This window comes from Dermacentor albipictus, chromosome 5 (genome assembly GCF_038994185.2).
Source record: "Dermacentor albipictus isolate Rhodes 1998 colony chromosome 5, USDA_Dalb.pri_finalv2, whole genome shotgun sequence".
Lineage (NCBI taxonomy): Eukaryota > Metazoa > Arthropoda > Arachnida > Ixodida > Ixodidae > Dermacentor > Dermacentor albipictus.
Window position 1 is genome coordinate 150,462,070 of NC_091825.1, and position 27,315 is coordinate 150,489,384.

Below are 27,315 nucleotides of genomic sequence, written 5' to 3' on the forward strand. Positions count from 1 at the left end.
CATAGCCTAATCTATTGCTTTAGGTGGTTTTAAAATTATCTTGTATGCTTCATCGCAGTGCCTTGAAATGCAGACTAGCAGGAATCGTAGTAGATCTGTACATTTATTAGAGGGGACAGGTGCTGTTGTTGTGATCTTTTTCAAGTAGCTGTGATTGACAAAAAAAAATATTTCAAATTTTACATTCCACTGCTACACCTGGTCTATTGAAATGCTTTGAGTGGTTAGGGGCTCTGAACTATTTTGACCATGCAGAATAGAATTATAGTGGTAGATGTTTCGGAGTTCCCTGCTGCAACATTTCATATGCCAGGAAAAAAAAAACATATATATACATATATATATATATATATATATATCGGCACTGACATTTTCTGTTGCTACAATTTTATCATGCTGTGGCTTGCACATATCTTTTTTTTTTTCAGGCACATTTGAAACATTTTTGCGCTATAAGTCTCGACCCAACCTGCAGGCAGTTATTGGATTTCTGGTAACCAATGATACCTGGAAACTTTTGCTCTCAGACAGCATAAGCTATGCTGCGAACTTGGGTGCCTGGCTGCAAGAGAAGGGATTGGGCAGTTTGGCATTTCTGATGCCCGATGTAACAGATGCGATCACAGAACATCTGCTTCTCTTTGCAAATGTGAGTTCTTCAACTTAAAGCAACTTCAGTTTTAAGATAATTACTGCCCACATTTTTCTCTAAAACCTTGCGTGATTAGGAGAGGGGTATGAAATACTGTCATCTGTCGCTAGTGCAGATGTTTACACGGCATATTAGCATTTTGTTACTGATGCCAGTGGAATAAAAATTGAAACCACTTTCCTTCATTGGACTTCACTATGCATGTCTTAACACAAAGCATAATAATTGCAAAAACGTTGGTTAAATAAAGAAGCTTCAACTGGAAGAGCAGATAGATTAGGTGTAAACATTGTAGCACATGGACACACTATTCTTTACAGCAAGATGGACAGTTGGGAGGTTCATGTTGATTATAACACAAAAAGTGTGTTGACACATGCAGACTATGAAGGACAAGTGCTGACTGACAACTGAGATTTTATGGAGAACAAAAAATAAGTAGAAAAAAACCTATGCAGTAGAACCTTGTTGATGCGATCCCATTGCGTATAATTTCCCAACGCTAATGCTCACAATCGAGGAGAAACAAAATGACCCAATACAGTTGTGCTTATTTTTTGTCGGTTAATGTGTTCCTGGAAAATGTGATCTTTCAGCACTACTATGTAGCACATCGTCAAACTGTCACTGTATGATATGGTTTTCGGCCGCTAGATCCCATGAAAACAAGAAAAAGCACAAGGTACACGATATGGAGAATAGCAATCGCCCGCCCATGTCACATGAAAACGTTGCCAGGCACTCAGTTTCCTATTCTGGTACCAGCTAATCTTTCCAGGTCATCACCCTGCACCTGGAGTAGCACGTCAGGCGATCACCCAGGCTATCATGTCCAGCATATCATTAAAGCTTGCACCTTCTCTCTCTCCTCCTGTGTTGTCGCACGCTGCATTCACAGCTATTGCCGCCAATGCTACTGTGATAAGCATCTTCACCTATATGTTTCACAGTGCATGGGGTGTAATGCCGTTGGAAGTGTACCGGACAATTTTATTTGGTGATAACCCAAACATGCCATTCCCTGCTGCAGATGATACGAGGTGAACATTACGTTTCACTCTGGTGGCATCATAGACGTTATATTCTGGCATCCTCCACCTGCTCGATTTTATTTCGGTTTCCTGTCGCTGTGTTAAAATGCTACGTATTAGGAAAATGACATGTCTCGAGTCACTTGGATCCAACCAGCTGTACACATGTCAGCATCTCGTGCCACAGCAATTAGCACAGAGTGGGCAGGTCAACACTTACCACCAAAATACCCCACTTGAAGAAGCTTCTGACTCTGTCCAAATTCAAGGAGTGCAAACATAAGCTTGCCCAAGCTGCAGAATGACAACACACGTCTTGGGCCCTACCAGCTTACCCTACGTCGGTGTCTCATGCTGCAACGATTTGCACAATGCTTTGCATTATATGTATGTCAACCACAGTTGAGTCTGCCAAATTTTTTTTAGTGACTTCAGATCGTCATTTTTCCCATTAGTATGTTGCATTTTTTTTTTTCAACACGTATGAATGAGGTTCTACTGTATCTGGAGTTCTACTACTGGACAGTGAGTGCAAGCTTCGGAAATTTCATGTCCTTAATGTTCCTATCTTTCCTCAGACAGTTACTAGGCCAGGTCACTTTTCAGTGCCACTGATGTTACTTGAGTTTACCAACTGTTCTTTATTTATTTATTTATTTATTTATTTATTTATTTATTTATTTATTTATTTATTATTTTTTTCAGCTGTTCAAGAAGAATTATCCTGATCTGAAGCTTGTGCTTGCTTCTCCCGTGACTGAAAAACCTACTGCTTTGCTTCCATTTGTTGAGTAAGTTAATATATCTGTAAATTTTGGTATGAAGTCTTGGCATTTTATGCATGTGGCAGGAAAACCTACAGGTTTCATCAGCTGAAGAAGAATGTAATGTAGGTAACAGGCCTGACTTTTGTCTTTAAAATGTTAGCACAAGCTATCTCTTAGCACAATCCTTGGTGTAGTAATATGTAGAACATTACTCAAATTGTCTTGCATAGGGGCAAGTCTGATGTGATGAATGTTCAATGGCAATTGCTTTGGAAGCACACGGCTTTCCAATTAACGCAGTGCACATATGTGTGTAGTTGATTACAAAAATGTGTACCTAAAGCACTTGTAATTGTTAGGCAGGACAAGCAGGATTCCCAGCCAGATTTTGTAAAGGCAAGCACTAAGGTGACAGGGCTGGTGCTTTGATGTGCACTCTCTTCCTTTGTGCCGAGCATTGGAGGTCGCATGATCTGCTCAATTAAGGAGCCACAGCGTATTGGAACGGTAAAGGGAGCTTAACATGGAACGTTAGCTTGCAGAAGCTGACTGCGTGATGTCCTACAAAGTGGTGCTTGCAATTATGGAATGAACGCTCTTTATATGTGTTTTTGGGTATGTGACACCACACTTGTTTACTTAGTAAGTGAAGGTTTACTGCACTTGATGCTGCCCATAAATGAGCTTTACTTGGTGTGTTCTGGTACCTTGCTTTCACTTTCAATATTTTACCTTTCAGGTGAAACGGCAAACTTCTTTTCTGACATAAATTTTTTTCATTGGTACCAGACTCTTCACACTGTATCCTAACTTTCACAGTATTGTTGTGTTAGCAGAATCATGTACAAATATGTTCCGTGTTTCTTAAACAGCACCAACTCCAGCTGGTGACAGTAAGCCCAGCATTAGTCATCCTAGCATTATTTTGTCCCTCTGTTAACAAAAATCAATAGTACTTATGCTTATAAACTTTTTGAAAGGATCGCCTAATGAACTGTACTTGTGTGAAACCTGCTAAAGTTGGTGTGGCATACATGCTAGTGGAACGCATGTATGTATGTATGTATGTATGTATGTATGTATGTATGTATGTATGTATGTATGTATGTATGTATGTATGTATGTAGTGGAACACATGAACACACAGCACTTTGTGAATGTGTGTGTAGTGAATGTTGTCACTTGTGTATTAGTACACATTTGTACACGGTAGCTTTTTTCTCTTAGGGTTGTGGACATGCTGATATTCATGACGCACCGCAAGTCACCAGAATCTCCATGCAGAATAACATTACCATCCACACGATCAATCCTTCAGGATGAGAATAATGACTTGGTGAGTTTTAACATTCACTGTTGGCTCAATAAATTTCCAAGAAAGCAAGGGAGATATATAAAGAAAACAAGGGAGATATGTAATTAGCTTGTTGAACAGTAAACAAAAAATTGTGCAGCATGATATGCTTGCATGAAAGAATAGCCTTACTCAAAGGGGCCCCTGAAACACTTTTTGAATATGGTAAAAAAGCATTACCAATCTGTTAGCAAGGCTCCTGTGAACATGTGAGCCAAATATTATTGTGCTGCATGCAGCAGGGAATTTACAATCTTATGTCAAAATAAGTGAACAGTTGCTTGCTCTCGCTCCACAATGTCATTATCGAAAGCATCTGGCCCACCAACGCTACTGACTGATTTCGTGATCACGAGAACATCATTATTAATTTCCAGGTAAATAAACTAAAAATATGTGTCTGGGATCTCAAGAAGACAGAAAATTATTTTATCTTTGCACTGCACGTAGCTGTATCTGCTACATGTGGCCTCCGAGATGGCAGCGGTGTGTGACATAGCATAGTCTACCGTGGCCACCATGGGGTGCCGCAACGATCCCTTTTGTCACTGCGACATTCAACTTTCAGCCAATGCTTTACCATCTCGGCTTCTGCACTGTGTAACTTCCAGCACTCTAATGGAGATGAAAAGAGGGAGAAATCCAGGTATTCATGTGATAACTCCACTTATAGTTGACTGAAGGATTCAGAAATTTTTTGCGGCATGATGGAACGACATACTTTAATAATTAGGCCATTGTATGATTTGTTAGAAAAGTGTTTCAGGGCCTTTTGCTATAGATACTGGCCTAAAGCTGAAGACTGCAACATCTTGAAGAAATAAAATTTTGTTGGTGAAAGTTCCTTCTTCCCGTATAAAATTTGGAACTGTAGACACTTCATCTCAAGCAGGTTGGGATGTAAAGTGTGTTTATTACATAATGGGTGCTTGTTCTTATCACAGGCGGCGTCGGCTCTTTTTATGCAAGCCTTTGTGGACAAGAAACATCAGCCAATGATGTGTTTCTCACTTAACTTTGCAACGCTGAGGTTTGTTGTGAAAGACAACAGAACTGAATTCGGTGCTCCATGTGAAAAAGAAACCTGGGTCAACTACTATGAGGTAAGAGCAGTATATGTCGCAGCATCTCGTTGACATGTTATTTTATTTCAGACATGTCCTCGCTCTGGAATCTTTGAAGGCTTCTTCACTGGATTCAAGACCGTGGTGCAGTTTTCAGACAAGACAGTTTGGACATATGAGGACGAACACACGGTGTCCTGGAAAGTGAGTGTAAAATTAATAAAACAATATTTTCGGTCTGGTTGTGCTAGCACAATTACCTTACTGCAGCTTTGCTGCACTTGTTGAATATGTTGTATACCAGTCACATGCAGTGCTGTATCATTTTTTTTTTCTTTCTGGTAGTGCCTATGCAATAGGGCCTCTGATGGTCAATGCTGGACCATTGTTGGGCAATCTGCATGCTTATAAATACTGCTGCTAACTGCTGATTGATGGTCTTCACAAAACTCTTGTAGTCAAATGCCCCAAATGCCACAGGCTTGCACTAAGTTTGTTGATAAGCTTCTCAAAACATGTTGCCTTTTTTGTGCAATGTCCTTGAAAGACTGCTCAATATTAAAATTTTCAGTCCATTTCAAGTCCCTAGCTCTGCTTTAAGGTCTTGTTATGAATGGCAGGAAATCCCAGGCAGCAAATGTGGCAAACTAAGTGATAGCCACGTTAACTGAATTTGGTGTATTGCCAAATGTGAACACTTATGGCCATACTTCTGTAAAAGTGGTCACCAATTACCATATTTGCACGATTCTAACGAGCCCCAAAATCAAACATGCTGTCAAAGTTTGCTGACTTGAAGTAAGAAAATAAAAGAGCATCTGAACGTAATATGCACGAGTGTAATGTGTGCCTGATTTATAAAAAAAAATGTATGTCCCGAAATTCACGATCAGAAAAAACGTGCAGAATTTTTACTTTTTTTAAAAATGAGCTTTCATAAAGAAGTGGCACATTGTCGTCATTGTCATTTGCATTTCATTTGCCACAAATACCAAGCACACAAGGCGATATTCTCGAGCGATCACTCATGATATCTTATGTGACTCTGTGCAGATAGAGAGCTTGGTAAAGCACCAGAAATGCTGGTGGTCATATATGCTGATGCATCTGGTGCCAAGTCACGCGAAATCTTGAGAAAGTATTAGTAGTATATCTCTGGAAGTTATCGTATTCGAGCACAAAATGAATCCACCGAAACCTTCAAGAGATCGTGCTCTGCCGCTATCTTGTGATGGTGACAACACTGCATTTGACAGCTCTGACGGTAGACTGTTGCCAACACCACTAACGCGGTTTTGGTTTCGTATCTGATTGTAACACGCAGGCAGTTTTCAGACCCTTGCAAAGGCACTATTATACGGTACTATACTTGTGCTTCCATTCTCACTTGCATTGGTTTCACCGACTCCGACTTTGTGACCAACAAAAAAATGTATCCTCTTTGTTCCAATTGCGGTCTGTGACGCATTGCTCATATGGAATAATCTCTCTAAACATTGCTAGGATTTTTGAAACTCGAATCACTTGCATACACAGGCCAACCACTTATACTTATGAACGCTCATTCACTTTTATGCTTGCACTTACTTTCACTATCACTCATCATCGATTGATTACACTGAGTACTGGGAATGAATGCAGAAGACATGGTTTACACCAAGCTGTGCTAACACGAACTATGGAGGTAAAGTTAGGTTTGGGATGCCTTTGATTAGATTCCGTAAATAATGTGAATTTCTTTTAAAGGGGCTTCATGATAAGGCTGTATTCTGTAAGACTTTATTCTGACTGGCCTAGGAATAGGGGCATTAAAGAGTTTTCTAAATACTTTGATAGGCTGTGAAATTATGGATTTGAACACATTGAAAGAACCATGATTTAGTTCATTGCACGTGAGGTTTGTGTCCCAGTGAGGACAAACAGCTTGCCTTGCGTGAAGTGTCTGTGCTTATGTTGTAGAAGCGAGTATTGGAATAAAAAACAAACAAACAACAGGGATAAGATAAACATGACAAGTGCCACTGCCAAATATTTTCGTTATTTAGTGGAAAGGCAACATGTGCATACAGAGATGGCACATACAAAATGTTCACATTTGAAACCAAGTTGTCAAACTGAACCCGAACCAAAAACCACACTCAAACCGCAATTTTGGGCAGAACTTGAACCCAAACTTGAACCAGAAAAACTACTACTGGTTCGACCCGAAACCTCTCAAGCGTATAAGTTGACACTAGGTACTCAATTATTTGCACGATTGTTAGAAACACTACTACTTCAATCAGCACACCCTACTAGCACAACTAACGAGTTGCGAAGGGTACGAGAATGGGAATAGACCATAGGCATGTGCTGGTGGCCACCTCAGGAGAGACACTTGCACTTCTGAAGTCTGCCATGCCAGTTATGTTTCGCGGCTGAAGAGTTCTTTTAGGGGCTCGGTGGAATCAACATTTCTGGTCACACTTCCAATTTGTCCATTAGGTCAACTTGTTACTAATACTAGTTAACAAGATAAACATGGAGAGTGGAAAAGACGAAGTCCTCGAAGCATATCAACGAGTTTAGCTGCATGACTTGTTAAAATAAGACTGTGGTCACTAATGAATGCTGTCACTTTATCAGTGAGCAGTAACCATGGCTGTAAAGAGCATGTGAAATCTGCTTTTGTTACGTGCCATGGTTCAATGCATGTTTGATGCTTAGCCAAGCCACATACAATGCTCTTCGAGTTGTAGAAATAGGAAAAGTTGTAGGAAAGGACACATTGTGCATGCTTCTTACTTCTTTGTCCACCCTTAGCTAGCACAAGACTACACGCCATGTGCACATGCATAAGAAAGATCGACATATGGTTCAGCACGAACCATTCTTGTTCATCATTCGGGAGCGTCAATGTCCTCAACTGCTTCTAAAAAAGCAGTAGACTGAGCGAAATGTCAGATGCTGGCTTCTTTCTTTGCTACAAACTAGAAGTTTGTAGTAGTAATTTTTGTAATATAATGTGAATTAGTGCTATCTTTGACACCATAGATCGCATGCCACAGTTTGCTCACTACCAGTCCTGTAGTTAAATACCTTTAGCAACAACATAAGTTAGCAGACAGCTGCTGTCAAAATAACGAGTGTGGAAGCCATGCAAACCTTACACTAATGCAGAGGTTCTCACGAAATGAGAGCAGCATTCCGAACAAGTTGGTAATCCATTGCTTAAATGATATTGTGTGACAAAAAAACGACACGGACATGAGAGAAGACGACACACCAAGCGCAAATATATATATATATATATACCTGCCTGTACATACCATATACACATACACGTACATACACATACATACACATACATAACGTATAAATATACACATACCAACCTGCGCTTGGTGTGTCGTGTTCTCTCACGTCCGTGTCGTTTTTTTGTCGCACAATATTATTTAAGGTTCTCACTAATTACCTTTCTTTCATATGTACATGAAAATTTCCCTGCATCTGCGTAATTCGTAAACTTTTGCCTTCTCTTGACAAATCTTGTGCATGAGCCATGCAGACAAGTCGATAGTACTAGCAGCATATTGCCATGGGGCAGGATAAGATTTACTGCCAAACCATTTTGCAAACCTCTTCAGTGTTGCAAACAGGTTTGCAAACCATTATAATTTCATATTTCTCTGAAACGACACCGAATGAGAACGAAATTGGGGACATGTTGAATCTGAACCCAAACAGAATTGGTATTTTTTGCAGTTCGACACTCTCTTTGGAATGTATGATCTTGGGCCGCATGATCATTCAACAACTACATTTTCATGCAGGAATATGCTTGCTTGAGAAATTTCAGAGGCGCATTACATTGAAAAAGGTAAAAACAGGGCGAGCGTGTATCAGGGACATTTCTGTGGCCCATTAGAACGTGCTAATGGACCATTACACGCTGCAAAATTAGCAGTTTAATATGTGACAACTTTGTATGAAGTCTCATGTGTATCATCTCTATGTATATTGACACAAGCACATTGTTTATCTTTTTCTGGTGACCATTCTTAATTGTCTAACTACTGTTACAAGGTTATTGCTTGGCACAAGAGGCACCTACAGGTATCCAAAATTTACAGAATGATATCAACGATTCTATAGCAAAAGAGTAATCTAATTGGATTGCACACACAAACATGAATGGTGAAGTAAATTATAGAACATATGTGAGCACTAGCGATTATGCTGAAACTTATAATGAGTCAGGTAGAAACAGCCAATGCACTTGGCCCATAGATCAGATTTCGACGGCTGTGCTCATCATTATGTTGTGCTGTGAGTGTTAGTACTTGTTTTTCTGGGCACAAGTTCCCCAATATAGCTTCATGACTCAGTGTTGGCACTGTTCGGTTCTTCACAATCATTACAAAGTGGCAATATGTTGTCCTTTCACCAAGTAACAAAAATAGTCGGTAATGGTGCTTGTCCTGTCTCAGTCCCTTTTGTGCTTCTGATTATTATGCTATTCTCTTTGGCCATCATTCACCAACTAAGCCAGCAAAAAGTTTGTAGACACTGCTCCTGTCCAAATGTGACATCTATGGCAAAGATAAATTTCACAATGAGAAGTTTTTTTAAGCTTTTGTTCACTTTCAAAAGATGCACGCTGCTGATTATTGCCTAAAACTGTGTTTTCTTTTGCAGCTGCTGTCCTATCTGCAGTCCAACCCAATGACGTGTGTAGCCGCTTTCAACCTTGACTATGAAGACCGAAGAGGCGTTTGTCGGCAGCCTTACTCCAGGCTTGCCAGGCTCAGCAATGCTCTTGGTAGGGTTGATCTGTGAATGAGCTTAGTATGGAAAATATAAAAAAAAGCTATCACTCTGACATGCCTGTCTCTTTTATTTGGTAGTGTTTTGTGCTCTTTTCTTAATAAATATATTAGTAAAAGTGGAAACAGTAGTGCAAGCAAAAATGTGTTATTGCTTTTAGACAAACTCCACACTGAAGAGTCATACAAAGGTAAAACCATTTCCCATCATTAAGACATCCAAAATAAAGCCATTCTGTAAAATTAAGTGTAACTTTTTTACCTTCTTTCTTTTTTCATCCTAGTATCACAAACCAAGGACATGCTTGGTAAGGTGTTTCTTCTGTTACATATACTTTGACATCTGCAATAGATGCTAACTGCTGTAATGGTGAATCCACTGCTTTGTAAATATTACCTGCAGCATTTAATTTGTTTCATATAGCACAAGTTTGGCACTTCTAACTGAAACCAAGGAACAAAAATCGTTCAGAGTTTGTTCTTATATTAGGTTTTAACTAAAGTCGGCATGGTAGCACATATTGAAAACTATACATGCAATTATGGTCATGAATTGCACAAATTTAGTTTTCACTTTGCAGACTAAGCATAAAAGCTGCACCTGTTACTGTCTTAATGTGCTTGTGATAATGGGAAGTGTTAAGCAAACGTCAGCTTTTTTCCTGTAGTAAACTTGTAGCTACTTGCAGTGTTCATTCCATTGTTGATGTACAGGTCTTGCTGCATCACCTAGACCAAGCTTTGTGTGTTTGTAAACACTGAGTCTAAGAAAATCAATAGACAAGCAAGCAATTGTTATGCATCTTATTCTACAGACATAACTGAAAACAGGCAGACACTTCAGCAAGTACTTGCCAAAAAACACTGTAAAGACAGTCATTGGAACAAGCATGCACAGTTTCAGTGGCCAGAAATGCCTAAAGGAGCAATTGTATACTGTAAATTTCTTCTTTATTGACTGTTGTGAAAGAAAGACAACCTTGGGCTTTTGAGGACACTTGTAATCTCACTGTCGCTGTTACACTTCAGTGATGTGACGCTCAAGTATATCTTGCAGTCAAGCCAGCTACTTCTGAAATTTCGACCAAGCCTGGTGATTTTACAGCCAAACGTGAACTTGTCGCAACTACAGCCATCCCCAACAAGGAATCTGCCGCCAGTGCAGATCGCACGGCTGTGATAAACCCTGCTGACCGAGGACGTATTGGAATCCAAAATACAAGTGGTGAGATTAATAGCATTTATAGCAATGTAACATCAGTAATGCTAACGTGCGCATTACATATGGGGGTTACACTTAACAGCAAGCCGAAGTTCCAATGCTGTGAAGTTACAGAACAAGATTGAGCACAATCAACTTGCAGTGTTTCAAATAATTTGTTAAATATTATTTCAGTTCATTAAACATGCAAAAAATGTGCTGTATAATGTATGTTCATTTTAGAATATATATATATGTATGTATGTATGTCATTTATAGTGCTTGTAAACGTAAGCTCCAAAATACACCCTGTACAATAAAACCTAAACAAGACAAACATGAATTGATCTAGGGCATGTCTTACTGAAATTTCAACCTGAAGGAAGTATGCGTAATGTTTTGGCTGTTGTGGCAGCTGTGCAATAAAGCAAAGAAAAGTTTTAATTTTTCCTAATAGCTTCTCCTTATCTACCGTATATCGGTTAGTCTTAAATCAATCGGGGTCTTTTAGTCGGCGTATAAGCTGTGCATCTAGAAAATCCATAGATGCAAAACAAGAGCACGAGCGTTATTTGGTATGAAGCATTTGCTCTATTGAGAAACTTGTGAAGGACATTATGTGATTTCTATGCATCTCGTATATCTAGAATTCCAAAGTGGTCTATGTAAAAAGTCCCAGGTATGTTTCTTTAATAGTATTTACATAAAAGAATCAATGGGACAGCATATAAAAGGGAGCAAAAATGCAACAAAACAAAAAAAAATTATGGGGTTTTTACGTGCCAAAACCACTTTCTGATCATGAGGCATGCCGTAGTGGAGGGCTCCGGAAATTTCGACCACCTGGGGTTCTTTAACGTGCACCTAAATCTAACTACACGGGTGTTTTCGCATTTCGCCCCCATCGAAATGCGGCCGCCGTGGCCGGGATTCGATCCCGCGACCTCGTGCTCAGCAGCCCAACACCATAGCCACTGAGCAACCACGGCGGGTCTGCAACAAAGCAATATACATGTGGGGGAAAGGAAGCAAATAAGGTGACGAATCACAGTAAATGCAAAAGGAAAATGTAAGTTGCTACAAGACATTTCTTCTGATTATGTGTAAAAGGCACTCTGCAATGTTTGTACATTGTCATGCCAATATTATCAAGACACTGTTAATTACTATTTCATTGCTTAGCGGCTCTCTGAGGTAAATGATGTCCAGTGGGCTAGGCAACTTTGTAAACTACTTAAGCAATATTTAAAAACGACTACTTTAAAACATGGAGCCAGTAATAAAAATGGAGAAAACATGTTTTGATTAACTTTAGCTAGCGCTTTTCTAGGTGAGCACTATCAATATTTTTAATTAGCAGACTAATCAGTAAAATTTTGCTTTGAGTGCCAGCAAAAACAGAGACCTCTCACTACACACATTACTCTAAAATATACTCCTTCTACAGTTTTAGCCAGTTTTTTTTACAAATTTATATTAACAAAAAGTAATATAGAACTAACAATTGTTGATCATTTCTTTGTTTGGAAGGGGAGGTAAGACTGGCATGCCCTTGCATTTTATTTTCCAGGTTCATTGGTTTGCATTCTATCAACTGCCCCAGAAGGATTTCCATATGACTTGTGCACACACTTAATCTTCAAGGACATCTCCTACGACTCAAACAAGAACATTATCAAGGCTGTAAAAGGTGTGGCACTTCACAAGTGTAGTCTTCAGGAAGAATAGTGATGGCTTGTAAATGCCAAAAATTCAAAATGCTGAGCCTAAAGAAGTTCCAAATGGGCAAAACATACAGTTCAAGATATGCAAGAAATTCAGTGTTAAGTTTTCAGGATTCTTGTAGAAGGCTGCAGCAGCTGCAGCAACAGCATTGGTCCTCATTTATCCAAATAGACACAACTTGCAAGTGTTTGCCCACAATAGCAAAAAACAGCAGTCTATAACCTACCCTGTTATCTGTTGACATTACGCTTAAAGTACAAGGTGATTGCTAACCACCAAGCAGTTCATCTAGTAAAAACCTCCCAATGATGTGCTTTGAAATGTCAAGCACAAAACTTTATAGTTGGCTCCATATCATGAGCAAGACGTGCAAGCATTCCTGGAAGCACTGCGCTGAACATTGTGCCTGTTGGGTTGGTGCACGTTCATGTTGACATACACGAGCATAAGGAAGGAGGAGGACAGCCCTTGCAATACCAATAGAATGCTCATAGACCTTTGTGAGGGAATTTAATGAAACAGCTGAGAGTAACTGCTGATCAGGGTATTTCAGTAGAAGAGATATGTGCCAAGGGTGTCTCCTGAATAAAACGTAAACATGCTTTGAAAACCTCTAGTGCTCTGCTTAAGTAACTCAAGTCCTTTCTTTCCTTTAGCGACTGAGCTCCTGGCATTCTTACGTGTGGCAAGAAAATCATCAGCCACCATGGCCATCTTAGTAAATGCAGCAGAAAGTGGCCTTATGGAGCCCTCACATGCAAATGTCGTTAAGAGATTTGCACAAAGCTTGAGCATGTGGCTTCGTGAAAGAGCAGTACAGGGTGCAGCCCTATTTTCATCCCTTTATGCTGACATCAAAGCCTATGATTATGTTGTGCTGGTAAGGTTGACTGATTTTACTACTTCATATTTATGGTGTGGTAGAGTGAACACTGTAACACTAGAAGTTTTTATTGGGACCTCATTTGCAGACAGTTTGGCGCCATTTTCAAGCTCGGGCTTCTTCGAGACTCAAGCTTATAGCTGGAATCTACTTTGAGCACTTCAAGTCTGCTTCATCTTTACGATCATTGAGCAGGTTTGTGCAAAATTGCTATCACACAGCTGGGTGATTGTTGAATTTGATACCATACATATTCGTGTAAGGGCGGCACACTTTTTTTTTCTAGAGTCTTAGCTGGATGCAGCCCTTACACAAATGAGGCCAATGATGGCCCGCTTACTGTTTCCACAACTGTAGCAAAGGATAAGAGAGGCACAAATGACATAACACTGCAGTAAACGACCTCAGATGCCGGCCCATCATCCCTGACCAGCACTGACCCAAACAGGGCTCCCTTCTCTAGAGGTGAAATGTCATCGATCTGACTTGAAACACTGCCAACACAGCCGAGATGACTCGCCACACAAAGAAATAATGGCGCAGCAGCGCTTGCCTGAGTAGCATCGACAAAAAAGCAGCCAGTGTCATCTAGCGGCAATGGAACTATTTTCGCTTTTCGGCGAGACATTACTTCTTTTTCCAAAATTTTGCCCTCCAACATGGGGGTGTGAAGGAAAAAAACCTGTGGTCCTTACATGAGGGTGGGCCTTACACAAGTATATACAGTATTTATGCAATCTTGTTTCTCACAGTGAATGTGTTATAGATTTGCATTAATTTATTGATGATGCCTGTGATAGATAATGTGTTTGATGAGAAGGGAGCTCAATTGCCCACAGCTGTCATTTAAACCAACCAGAGTCTCAGATGTGAAGTCCTTACAGCCTGTCTGCATAGTGAGAAATGTCTGTTACTTAGCCTTGCAAATTATAAAGAACTATATGTTGTAGTGCTCCTATCCTTGCTTTAACCTACAGCATAGAAACTGATTACCTTGATACACATGTGTAGTTCTTTGGTGCCATTTTTTTCTCTTCTAACCTAGTGGATTGCCTGTTCTCGGGCTTCCAATAAAATGTTCTGATGTTAGTGCTATGTTTAGTCCTCTTCATTGCCTTTTGTTGTTTTGTGCTGTTTCACAATCAGAGAGTATCAACGTGCACATTTTTTTGTGCTCTTAATGTTTCTAGTTTATTCCCCTAAAGAACATGGCAGTTGCAATTAGGCACTTCATTCTCAAATTTCTGGTCAAACTTGTTCTGTGCAGGCACTGATTAACACTTATTCACGCCAATAATACTATTGTAAAGTTCATTTTTCAGAGTGGCATTGATTCACATTTGTGTTAGCTAACAAGGAAATCATGTAAGGAGACCTGTGAACCTTATAATTAGAAAAGTACATTCACCCATACAAAAAAATGAAGAACTGAAGTTTGGTGAAAGATACTTAAGATTGTTTGACTACTCAAGATGCGGACTGTTTATTGAAAATTACCATACTTGGTTCTGTAGGGATGCTGTGTACATGAACAGGCACTGTCCTCTGTAGTGTCAGTGAGAAAGATCTGCTTTACAGATAAAAAAAGAATGTTTATGAAGATGTTTACATGATAGGGGCTGAAATTTTACTTATTGTTATACGTTGGTTCTGTAAGCTTGTGCATGCTGCTGTGCAGATATGTTCGTATGATTGACAAATCTGAAAATCTGGCTGTGAAGAATCTTTCAGTGACAGTATTTGTATTCTTCTTTAATTATTTTTGTTCCAAAATAGACACAAAAGAAAAACATTAAAGTAATTGGGGCAAATTTAACAATTGTAAATGAGATCTAAATATGCATCATTTTATTATAAAATTGTAAAAGTTGGCAGGTATGCATAAGGGTAGCATAAGAGTAATCAGCAGATCAGTTTTCTGAAAGAATCATGATGCCTGCAAGCTTTTGATATGAAATGGCTCGCTCAAATAAAAAAGAAATGATGCTAATTGGTTTTGGTTTATACTAAAGTGTATTAAAGGGGGGGTAAAGGTGGGGTGGGCTGTTTAGGATGTTAAGATGAAGAAGAAGAAATGCTGTGAAGCGGTCCTGTTCCAAAAGCAAATTTAATTCAAGAGTGTCAACCATCAGAAATAGCTGATTATGTGCACTTTGGAAGCAGTACTGACATTTTGAACAGCTATTTTGCTCTCAAGAATAAATGCAAGAAATGCAAAAGGACCTTTTTTTTAACCTGGCTAGTTTTGCTGTGAAAGGCTGCAAGCTTCAGATGTCCATTTGTCTTACAGGAACTCTGACCTGCTTCTTTTGCTCACACATCGGATTACTGAGCCTGATACATGCAATGTTGAATATCCCTTGCTTTTCTACTTCACAAGGCATGATTACAAGTTCATGGTAAGCTACTGCACTGTCACTAGATGTGTGAAAAAAAAAAGAATGTTTGCTATGTGACTGCTGTGACACAGTTGTAACATGTGGAAATCGTTTTGCTGTGTTTTTTTTTTTATATCTGCACAGAAATCAGTGTGTGACAAAGCACGTTGCTCAGTCTGCCTTTCGTTGAACCTTGCGGTCACAACATCTGCAGTGATCCACAACAAGTTCCGGCTTGGTGATGTGTGCAGACAACACAGCATCGAAGGATATGACCAGGTTTGGCAAGCATGCTCTGATAGCCTTATAGCATGCTTCATGTAATGGTGTCTCATGGCAAGGGAGGGCAAGTAGTGTTTTGTGGTCTCCGAGTTGAGGAAGTGTCCTCACGTGTTAAGATAAAAAAAAGTAGTGCTACTAAAGTCGGGATAATTTCACAGCAAATTTTTCTTTGTTATACTTTTGTAACGTATTATAAGTTCTTCCGTGCTTATAGGACCTGAATTTGCATAATGATGCTTTTGTGTAGCTGAGTTAATTATTGTCACTTGAGTTTTCATGTCTTAGAACCATCTCATAGCTCATGAAGCTGTTTTCTTGGGTCAGATTTGTCTAGTCTCTGGCCATGTGGAGAGAGATCTTGACTGGGACATTGCGCTGAGGAAGAATGCCAGTCATTTGCAGGCCTTTGAGGATGACACCAGCCTTATTCACAGGGTGAGTGTAATGTGTTGTAACCGTGGATGCTAGTTTCAGTATAAGCCAGAGGTTGCCTTTTGAAAGCTAATCAGAACCATAGTAACATCAATAACAATCAGCTAAGGTTCGAGTCGCTTGCTTGCTTCAGTCCCTGTTGCATTTTGCACAGCTTTTGCTGCTTTAATTTGCCATGGGAGTATGTCTAGAAGTTTTCCTCTTAAAGAAAGTTTCACATGTCACCTAAGTAAAAATTTTTTTTGACAATTTGAATTCTATTTGTAGTAATTAAGACTTAAGTGACATTTTTTCTAACTCAATTTTAGGACTCTTGCTGGTATGAGCGTTATTAGTAATGTGTGTCTAAATGGGTTAAAAAAGCAATGCAACATAAATTACTCACTGAAAAAAAAAAATGCTAGAAATCCAGTCGCAAAGCTGTGCTGTTGTGGCATTGTACAGTCAACACCAATAGAAAACTGCAGTACACAGGCATTATAAAAAGTGCCCTTAATATGAAAGCGCCTATAAAAGATTGTAGACTTGAAAAGACCTGTTTTACTGTTTTTTGTTAATCTGAACATATGTAATTTCTGTTTTTGTTTTGAAATTGTTTTGGCTTGAAAAATGTTTTTCTGCTCACAATGTATGCTGCTGCACAAATGGGGTCCCATCTTTTATGTCTTTGAACACTGTTTTGAATGTACCAATAATGTGTGGATGTTATCACAAGTTTGTGTAACATATCTTGAAGGATCATTTAGTACAAGTTAACTAATGTGAAAACAGGCAAATGAATAAAGGTGTGCAGACAAGTGGAAATAGACAGGACATATTCATGAATGTTCATGAATAATTCATGAACATATTCATGAATAATAAATAATATTCATGAATGTGCAGCTGTGGTTGGACAGAGAAAAAAAATGACACAGACATAGTGATGTGTGTGTTAGTGTGTTGATGTCTTTCTCTGTCTTCATCTATTTGTGCTGAACATTTTAATCATGAATCTGTGCTAACTAACCTGCCAACATGTATTAGTCAGGATGAGCACTGTAATGCTACACTGAAAGCTTATAAAATGGAGCATCCTAAATATGCATGCACAAAAAGTGTAAATGGAGTGCCATATCTGTACACACCCTCACATAGTAACAGCACACTGGTAGCATCTAAAAATGTAAACACCTTGTTTAATAGAAAAACAAATACTCAAAAAGTTCTTGCTGTGCTTTTTATATTATTTTTATATATTACGCATTCTAATTGGTTTCTGTTCACATTTTTTCTTTGTTTGCCTGAAACTGAGTCATCATTGAAGGCTAGCCAGCACTTGTGCTGTTTTCATTGAACTGGAAGCTGTCTTTCTGCGCCTGTTGAAATGGAGGTCTTTTGCTCAAGCATTCTCCCTAATAAAATAGACTTCTTTATAAATCAATGGTATCCTGTGAACAACTAATCATAACTAAGCATAATCTGACATGGCATATGCACATAGAAAATGTGTGCTCGAAGGCGGATCAGAGACTAGGTTTCTTAAGGCAAAAACTAGGTCAAGCTTCGCGAGATGTAAAGCTGATTGCTTATAAAACTTTTGTTAGACCTTTACTTGAATATGCCTCAGTCATCTGGAGCCCTCATCAGAAAGAAATGACTACAAGGTTAGAAAAAGTTCGACGTCGTGCCACGCGCTTCATATGCTCAAAGTACCGCCGTTTAGATTCCGTCACACTGATGTTGCAGTCTTGTGAACTGGAAACACTAGAAGTACGAAGGCAAAAAAATCGTCTGAAAGTGTTTTTTAAAATACTACATGGACGTTTAAAAATCAACAAAGATGAGTATGTGCAGCTTCCAGGGAAATGAAGCAGTCATGTTAATCATCAATATGTTTTACGCCCATACTTTGCTCACACTGATGTGTTCCGCTTTTCTTTTTTCCCTGCTGTGATTGAACTCTGGAACGCGATACCAAGCTTTGTGGCAAATGCTAGTGATGTTTGTGAATTTGAAAAATTGTTAAACATGTATTTTTGTGATTCCGCTGCCGCTTGATGCACCTGTATATATGGTCTGCCTGTATTTAAACCCTCCTTGTAAGAACCCTCAGCAGAGGGTTGACAGTATGAAGAAATAAATAAAATAAATAAACTTCCATCAAGCATCCTGAAAATTTTTATTTTGATATTGTTGATTAAGCCACTGTTCTTGTGCTTCAAAAGTGCTTTGTCTATTCTTTTGCCTATGTCCTCTGTCCATCTCTCTTGTTTTCATTCGCTGGTTTACACTTCGAGCTAACATATGCATCCAGCCTGATGACTTGGCCTGTGCCAGCGCTTCAATTTTCTTTTTTTTTTCCATTTATTCTTACAACTTTTATATCTCGTGACATGGCAGTGCACATGCACTCCACTTGCAGCCATGGTGCTTAGTTTATAAAAGACTGTTGCTGTTTTGTCTTCCACCAATCAACAACTTATCGAGCTTGCAGCCCTCCTAGTCCTGCAATTTTTTTCCTTTAGCAGTCAGTGTCAAATGTTATTGCATTTTACAGACCTTTGTCCAACCTTTGCATTCAATGTTATAACCATGCAGCTAAAAGGCAATTGCAATGAAATTTCACATTGGCTAAACTGGTGTTAAATTAGTAGAACTATATACCATTGAAGCAATCTTAGCAATGCTTAAGGGCTAGTTGTCATAATTCTCTTGTTACAGCATTTGGATTGCGTCTGAACAGGTTACATCTTTGCCTGGTAGGTGTTGAACATTGAAAACACACTTAGATTGTGCAATTCAGATAATGCATTCTCCTTACTAAATCGTCTCATTCGGTTCTTTCACATGTGCACTTTGAAAGAGCTTTTCCGTGTGCAATCATGCAGGTTACATCATTTTTCGATGTACATCCAACAAGCTGTGTGGCTGCTTTTCAAGCTGACCTTGAAGACCTCTCTGGTAAATGCCCAGGTCAACCAAAATATTCAAGACTTCTAACACTAGCAAAACTGGTTGGGAGGGACACAGGTGAGTAATCACAGTGTTCAAACATTTGCAACCTTGTTGCAATCAAGACATGTGCTCTCTCGTGCATGCTATGAGCACTTGTAGCCTGTTTTGTATCCAACAGGCCTGACATGTATGTGTATATATATTTCAGAAACACTATTGGGGAAAACACACCCAAGAGGGCGCAGTGGGGGCAAGACGCTCACTCTAGAAAAAAGTAAGTTCATTACATTTCCTGTTGGCTCAAAGACAAGAGAGTGCATACTGGCGGCTGAACTGACACAAATGCAAAGTACTTGCATGTAATCTGGCTAAAAAAAATTTGCAGTTTCAGTTGAGTAATGTAGATAAGTCATATTCACTTTTTCATCCTGTCACTTTTATAACCACAATTCATTGATCATGGCTTATTTCACTAATTCTTGGTTTTATGGTACACAACATAGCCTGATAAGCTCCCTAAGCCACTACTGCAATTGCTGATGAAGAAGGGGCCTCCATGCAATAACTTAAGCATGCATTGCACAAAGCAAGCTGTTCAGAAAAGAAAGAAAGACACTGGCTTGCATGGAATTTGTTAGTCAAATTACATAGCCTTACTTAGCTGTATGCAACAGCCTTGAGCTAGTGAAAAGATGTCTTGTGATGCCCTGATGCACACAATGTATACATTAACCTTGAAAGAAATTATCTTTTGTTCGCTGTCAATTCCCTGAAAACAGCGGTTTATGAATATCATTGTTGCATGCTTCTATTTTCCCAGGGCCTTTCATTTGTGTCTTCAGAAAGCAACACATCTCTGCTGAATTTCCGAAAAGCCTTTGCACACATCTGGTGTACTTGAGTGTTACCTATGACATGTACAAGAAGAAGCTCTACGAAGGCAAGTGGCATGGAAGCTCTGAGCACGAATATGGACATGTTTTCTTTCTTTTCTTTCTTTCTTTTTCTTTTCTACAGCTTTTGTGCAGGGGTTCATACAGCATTGTAATCATAGTAATAGTGTGCTTTAGGTCTAGCAGATATATTTTAGATAACATATGGGAATTTATTTCTCAGTTGCCTGCTGAAAGATCACATTTCATGTATTGCATGCAGCTTACAATTTCATTTGCCACATTCATATTGTGCAGATCACTCATGCCATATAGCCTTGTAGTCCTAACATACCACTCAGAGAAGTGACCGCATAGCATGATGCTAAACTTTTCCCTTTTAGTTCCTTGTCACACTGTGCTTTCAAGTGTTTTACCATCCTAGTTTAGGCCTCATGAAAAGGTACTGACAGAACACGTCGGTTATATAGCTTTCTCTTCTGCATTGTCTTCAACTTGATGATGAGGGCATGTTTCTAGTTAATTTTAATGCCTAACTAATTGTATCTCTCGGTATGATACTCTCTTTTTTTTCCATCTCTGTTGAACAGTTGTGGTTGCTGGGTTAATAGCATGATCTTAAAGGCTGTCTGGTAGCCACCATACTGTGCATTTGTCTTGATTATTCTTGTGCTACTATTTGGGCATGGCAGTGCCATGCATTTGTGTTTTCTGAAGAAATATTTACATTGTGCGTACCTTGGAATGTGCTAACATGCTCAAATGGAATGCAGGTGAGAAGTAGGGCACCTCGTATGTATAATGACTTCAAATTGTGCTGCATGATATGTGTAACTTAGCGCTAAGTGTGCTGCAGCCCCAAAACTCTATGCCTCTGAATAAAACAATAGCGTGACAAGCACACTGGCAAATGGGGAAGGAGAAATCTACCTTCTAATTTACATTTCTTGTGTTTGTGTTTCGTTCCGACAAGCTAGCACATATAGCTTCAATTGCCATATGATGTGACCTGTAGCTGTGAAGATTGTTAACTGCCGAGCAATAACAGAAAAGTAATCTTAGACAAAGGTGGCTAGCATTGCCACCATGGTCTGTGCTGATGCTGAGGGGCTCTATGAGTCTGAAATGCTATTGAGTGACTCTCAGTGACTATTCATTTCCACTAATCACTGTGCTGTGTGGCTGTCCAGTTTGCTAAGGTGTAATGTTTTGTTTCAATGAAAACTGAAACAGTGAATTATTTCAGTATTCAAATGCCTGCTTCTGTGAAGTCTTATAATCACTTGTGGCTTGGCGCAGGAAAGGACCTGGATTTGTTCCTACAGCTGCGTGGCCCTGCTGCTGCAATTGTGGCTTTAGAAAGCTCAGTGGCCAACATGCTGCAGGCAGGAAAGCATGAGCACATGGACCCTTTCCTCCAGATCATGAGCAACTTTGTCCAAGATCGTCATGTAGATGGCCTTGCCCTAATTTCTACCCTGGTCACCGACATGAGCAACTTTGTTGACCTTGCAAAGGTACACGTTTTCAGGACACACTCAAGTCAGCCGGGTTCAGTAAAGTAGACTGGTATGGTGGCTCAAGGGCTTACAGAAGCGACCGACTAGGTGACAAAGACTGGGAAATAACGACTTTCTAAGGATAATTGCTGAAGCAGGCAGCAATCATTGAAGCAAAATAAAGTACAGCATAATCGTTGTAGTAGACCTATATCATGCTATAATTCAGGGAAAACAGGCTGCCTTGATGCCTTAAGGTAGCATATGAGAGTTTAATAGCCAGTTGCCAACCCTAGTACTACATTCAATGTGGCAGCTGCCGTCTAATGGATGTTTCATATCTGCTCCATCGGCTAAATTTCAGAAATATGTGCACAAGTACCTGGGAATGTGGTAGTTGGGAGAGCCACTACTGTAGCTAAATTGGCAAAGCACAGCGTGCGTTTTTAGAGGCAGCAAGTTTTATAACAACATATTTTCTTTCAATTCTTTTTTTAATTTAAAATTATTGGTTGTAATGTTCTAAAGCTGCACAGTGGACAGGACTGCACAGCTGCACAGGACAGGACAGGACTGCACAGCTGCACAGGACTGTAGTGAAGAAGTCCAGATTAATTCAGACCACATTGGATTGGATGCAGTCCAATGTAGGCCAAATTAATTGGACACACAACATACAGTATGTGAGTGTTTTTGCATTCCACCCCCATTGGAACATGGCTGTCAGGGCTAGGAATCAAACTGGTGATCTCGTGCTCAGAAGCAAGGAGCCACAGCCACTGAGGCACCACAGCGGGTTATTTCATTCCCTTCATTGATAGTATTAGGTTAGGCATGAATTTACTCTTGTCTACACTACCTATAGTTGGGTACAACTTTAGAAGGCAGTAGCACTTGCCCCTCAAACGCGGATGCACATGAGCCTCAGCCAGTGGGCGTGCACTCTAGACTGACATCATGAGTGGGACGGCCGGTGACCCCGCCAACAGAGAACATGGCAGCCCGCACTTCGAACTGAGCTGAGTCACATCAACAGGACTATTTCATTAGTCGCAGAGGCTATCAGCTGCCGTGCTTCGTTCATCTGGGCGGGGCCTCTCCTACCCCTTAATTAAGTGAGTGAAATACATTTCCCTGTGTAGTTACTTGGCTGCAGTATCCAATGTCTTCATAAGCTAGTTACTTGACAAAATATTGAGCCTCTTAGTATCACCCTGTTTCTTCTCCTTATACATAGGGGCCGTCTTGCTTTTGTTTGTAGTTGGGATAAAGGTGGAAAAGGAGTCTGGCATTATCTAAACCTGCCACTTCTAAGTATGATGCAGGATGCATTGATCTGCCTTTTGAGCTAAAAATTTTCATGTATATTTGTGAACCTGTGTAAAATATGCTTTATCTCTGCACAGTGAATAAATTTATGTGAATTTATGCAGCTGCATTTAATGAACTTGATTTCATTTTTGTCCTGTGCCCAGTTTCACACTTTCTTCTCTTGGCATTGCAGCGAATACAGAGTCATTTTGAAAACAGTCATACTGAACAAAAGTGGCAGCTTGTCTTGGGCATTCAACTGCAGGCAATTAATCAGAGCATCGTTGACAGTCTCACAGGGTACGCTAATTATGCTTTGTTTCAGGGTATCCTACCTGTTGCATGATCACCCTTATAGTTTTGCACATGCTGCTAGTTCCTAATATGAAATTTTATGGCTCATTGCTAACTCGTAATCTGTTGACATGCTCATTAAGAGCCTCCACTTCCAGAGCAACATAAGAGAATTTTAGCATATTTATTTGCATGTCATTCCAGGGCCAAGTCATAAGGTCATTGGCTTTTGAGGAAAGGCATTTTGTTATGGACCTACTTGTATTTCTGGCTGAATGCTTGATTAGCTGATGTGATGATTTTTTTAATGCTTTGGTCACAATAAATCTGCCATTTGAGCGAAATGGGGCAAGCATGTCCTCTTAGCATTAAATGTGCTCATGTTTGGGAATAGTTTCAATTTTCAGACAACTAACCTTTCATTGCAGAAGGCAATCTTGTGCATTTGACATCTACATTTACGATTTGTGCTAAGAGACAAATAAGTTTTTAAGAGCAAGCCTATGTTTTTATCTAGCAAAGGAAAACAAGGCGATAGATATATTGTAACTGCACATTTCTTGGCAGCTTTAGTGAGAAAATGCTTTATAACTTTGCAATGCAAAGTTTGTATATTGCAAGGTGTAATGCAGACAACATAAACAACCAATTCTTTACTAGACTAACAGATAACAGAATGGATGCAGAGGGAAGAGGAATGAGGTCAAAGGTTGTAGAAAATTGTTTGAACTTATGAGGCCAAGGAATTTGTAGGAATAAGGTTTCAAGTGACAGGGGTTATGATAATTGGAGATATTCGGGTAAACTACTTATTTGTCCTGCAGTTTTATAAATAGGCTGATGATTGAAATGATGATGTAACTATAGATGCAGCAGATTAACTAATATAATGAATGTCTAAGAACAACCAAGTCTATTTTTTTTTTTCGATGCTCAGTCTCGAACATGAAACAGGGTTGACATCTAAGGCAGTTATGCACTACTTGGGTAGCATAAGACCTTATAGTGCACTGCACCTTGTAGCAGTGTTTTACCTGTGCTGTTTCACAGCAGTTTATAAGACTTTCTCCAAAGATTGTTAGCATTTAGAAATGCTTTTTTTCTTACTGTAGGTTGTGTGACATATTAATATTTGTGAACAACCCCATCATTGAGCCTGCATCTTGCAAGTTGTCTCGGCCCTCAAATATACCTATCACAAAGCACCACCGCATGATTATGGTACGTAAAGCAACATACCATATTTGCACGAATGCAAAGCAAGAGGGCACTGCTTTTTATAACCCAGAAATATACATATTGTGAATATAAGGGGCAAAAATGATGTGTAATTCAATCGGCTTTGATCTACAGTTGCACAGCCATGCATGTTGGTTCAGGACAACTTGCATGTGAGCCATTGCTTCTACGCTTCTATTCTGATGACAGGTTGCTCTGCTAAAATTGCAATGCACTACTCCAAGAATCCAGATGCATTTTCCCAGTGTTTCTGTTTTTATTCTGCAGCCAAAGTGAAGTGCGTTCAAATTTAAACTTGCCCTTGTGCCAAGCTGCATTGGACAGTTAAGCAGGCACACATCACAGTGTGATGGATAAGATAATTGAACAATGTTGCACTGTTGCTGCCTTTCCTTTTCCCGACTGCAAGCTGGGACATGTACACACACATTGATATTCTCCCTTGAGCAACAAAATGTTGGCTTTCTCACAAAGCTCAGTTGCCTGGTGGTTGAGGTTGCCACACTTCATGTATAAAATTGTGTGGAGGAAAAAAAAAAAAAGCTTTTTTTTAAGTTGAAGCATGGTCCTGAACATAGTGCAAAGCGCTTTTCCAAGCTGGTAATCACACAGAAATACTTATATTTGTCTAAGTGCAGTAAGTCCTTGCACTAAGGCATAACAAAATTAAAATGGAAAAAGAGAAATCCAATATTCACTGTGCTGCAGCAATGCATTCTACGTGGGGCTACATTCTATTAGGCTAGGATATTGCAGCTGTTCCAATAAGGTGAATCTACTAAATTGTGTGGATCCTTAAAAAAATATATGTTTTCTATTTTGTTTATTTATGTGCTATGTGAGACTTTTGAGATGAGGATAAATCATACATACCTCAGTTTGTGTTGGGGTATGTTCCACTTTTCAAATGCTTCATATTGAACATAGAATAAATTAGCAGCTGCCAACTAGTCCAGTTAATTGCCTTATTGGACTTCTATTCTTCACTCGCGCTTGCTTGTAACATTTATGTTGAACTTTTAGGTCTGAATCAGTGACATTTACAATTATGTGGATGCATGCTTATCCAAACTATATAGGCTTCAATATTTTAAAAGCTATACAAGTCCTAAAGGCTTGTGAAGATGTTTAAAGAAGTTTTCTCTTATCCACCAGCAAAAGGTTGGTGAAAGCCCATCGGGGAAGACGCTGCCTTGCATATCAGTCAGCTTGGCTGTCCATGACTACAGACTCCGCTCTTCCCATGAAAGGTTTATGGATGACTGCATTCACGCAAAGTGGGTCAGCTATGACCAGGTAGGCGACCTGGCACAGTTTTGAGAAATTTGTCTTTTATAAGCTAATAATAACTTTGCCATGAGGCCATTGTCATCAGCTAAGAAGCATTTTAAAAAACATAGATTTCAAGCTGAAGTCTCACTAGATATGCTAAGAACGAGATGATAGGGGGTTAACCGAGACGCCTGATTTTTATTTATCATATCATGAGAAGCCAATAAAGAAACCAAGGAAAACATAGGGGAAATTACTTGTACTTAATAATTGAAATGAAGAAATTTTAAATTAATGGCAATGAAAGCGGATGAAAAACAACTTGCCGCAGGTGGGGGACGATCTCGTGTCTTTGCATTAAGCGTACAACAAATTAAATTCTGAGGTTTTACCTGCCAACACCACGATGTTCTTATGAGGCACGCCGTACTAAGGGAGTCCGGGTTAATTTTATCAACCTGGGGTTCCTTAATGTGCACCCAATGCACAGTACAAGAGTGCTTTTTGCATGCATTTCACTCCCCTTGAAGTGCAGCCACCATGGCCGAGATTCGACCCTGCATCCTTGGGCTAGAGCTGCAAAGTATCTGTAGTGTGTTGGAATTAAGCAGAGCTTCAGACAAGAAATACAGTTGAGCATACCCATAGGGCACGGGATACTTCAGTGAAAAATAGCTGTATCACTACCTAATGCTTTCGGAACCTCTGTGTAAGTTTAAAACTAGAGCAGCGAGAGTGACACGCCACTATGTGGACATGGTGGTGCAATTATGCATTTGGGCACAAGAGCCCTAGCTAAGCCTTTGTTGGTCCTTTAATGTTAAGTTGGTCCCTTATGCTATGATATTTATATTTTGTTTCTATCTTCTTGTTCCTTCAATAAAGGTGCTGTTTAAGTAAAATAATATTGAAACGCTTATGAGTTTCCAAAGTTCTACCTCTTCACTGTTAGCACTTGTTCTTCCTCCATCCCTTTCCCCAACTCTCCCACCTTATGTCTGACAGCGAGCTCAATCTATCCACTGTATCATTATGACTCCTTGAAAAATTCATTATATATGCATGGTTTTTCAATGAGTGGTGCCTCAGATTGGTAGTTTAACTAAAGTCTAGTGTTTATGATGACTATATTGTTATAAGTTGGTCAACTATGTCATTGCATATCAGTTTCGGGTTTTTACTGAGCCTCGGTCGAGTTGCAAACATACTGAAGACAGGACTGTGCACAGTAATGACATTGACAAGCAATGTCTTTGTCAACATCAGCATATCAGTTTGTCAATGTCTGTTAGCTAG

The 27,315-nt window shown here is 39.5% G+C and overlaps 1 protein-coding gene across 1 annotated transcript in view; it reads left to right on the forward strand.

The window, feature by feature from the left end:
• LOC135915285 (uncharacterized) overlaps positions 1-27,315 on the forward strand; it is a 297,520-nt gene that overhangs the window by 93,261 nt on the left and 176,944 nt on the right. The window contains exons 63-84 of the mRNA XM_070539179.1: positions 429-649; positions 2,389-2,474; positions 3,678-3,786; positions 4,749-4,907; positions 4,959-5,072; positions 9,546-9,669; positions 9,835-9,864; positions 9,958-9,981; positions 10,731-10,898; positions 12,445-12,564; positions 13,256-13,479; positions 13,571-13,677; positions 15,773-15,881; positions 16,005-16,139; positions 16,467-16,577; positions 19,445-19,586; positions 19,720-19,785; positions 20,332-20,451; positions 21,704-21,921; positions 23,408-23,514; positions 24,621-24,729; positions 25,903-26,043. Coding sequence (XP_070395280.1) covers positions 429-649; positions 2,389-2,474; positions 3,678-3,786; positions 4,749-4,907; positions 4,959-5,072; positions 9,546-9,669; positions 9,835-9,864; positions 9,958-9,981; positions 10,731-10,898; positions 12,445-12,564; positions 13,256-13,479; positions 13,571-13,677; positions 15,773-15,881; positions 16,005-16,139; positions 16,467-16,577; positions 19,445-19,586; positions 19,720-19,785; positions 20,332-20,451; positions 21,704-21,921; positions 23,408-23,514; positions 24,621-24,729; positions 25,903-26,043 — 2,744 coding nt within the window. The remainder of the gene's footprint in view (positions 1-428; positions 650-2,388; positions 2,475-3,677; positions 3,787-4,748; positions 4,908-4,958; positions 5,073-9,545; positions 9,670-9,834; positions 9,865-9,957; positions 9,982-10,730; positions 10,899-12,444; positions 12,565-13,255; positions 13,480-13,570; positions 13,678-15,772; positions 15,882-16,004; positions 16,140-16,466; positions 16,578-19,444; positions 19,587-19,719; positions 19,786-20,331; positions 20,452-21,703; positions 21,922-23,407; positions 23,515-24,620; positions 24,730-25,902; positions 26,044-27,315) is intronic.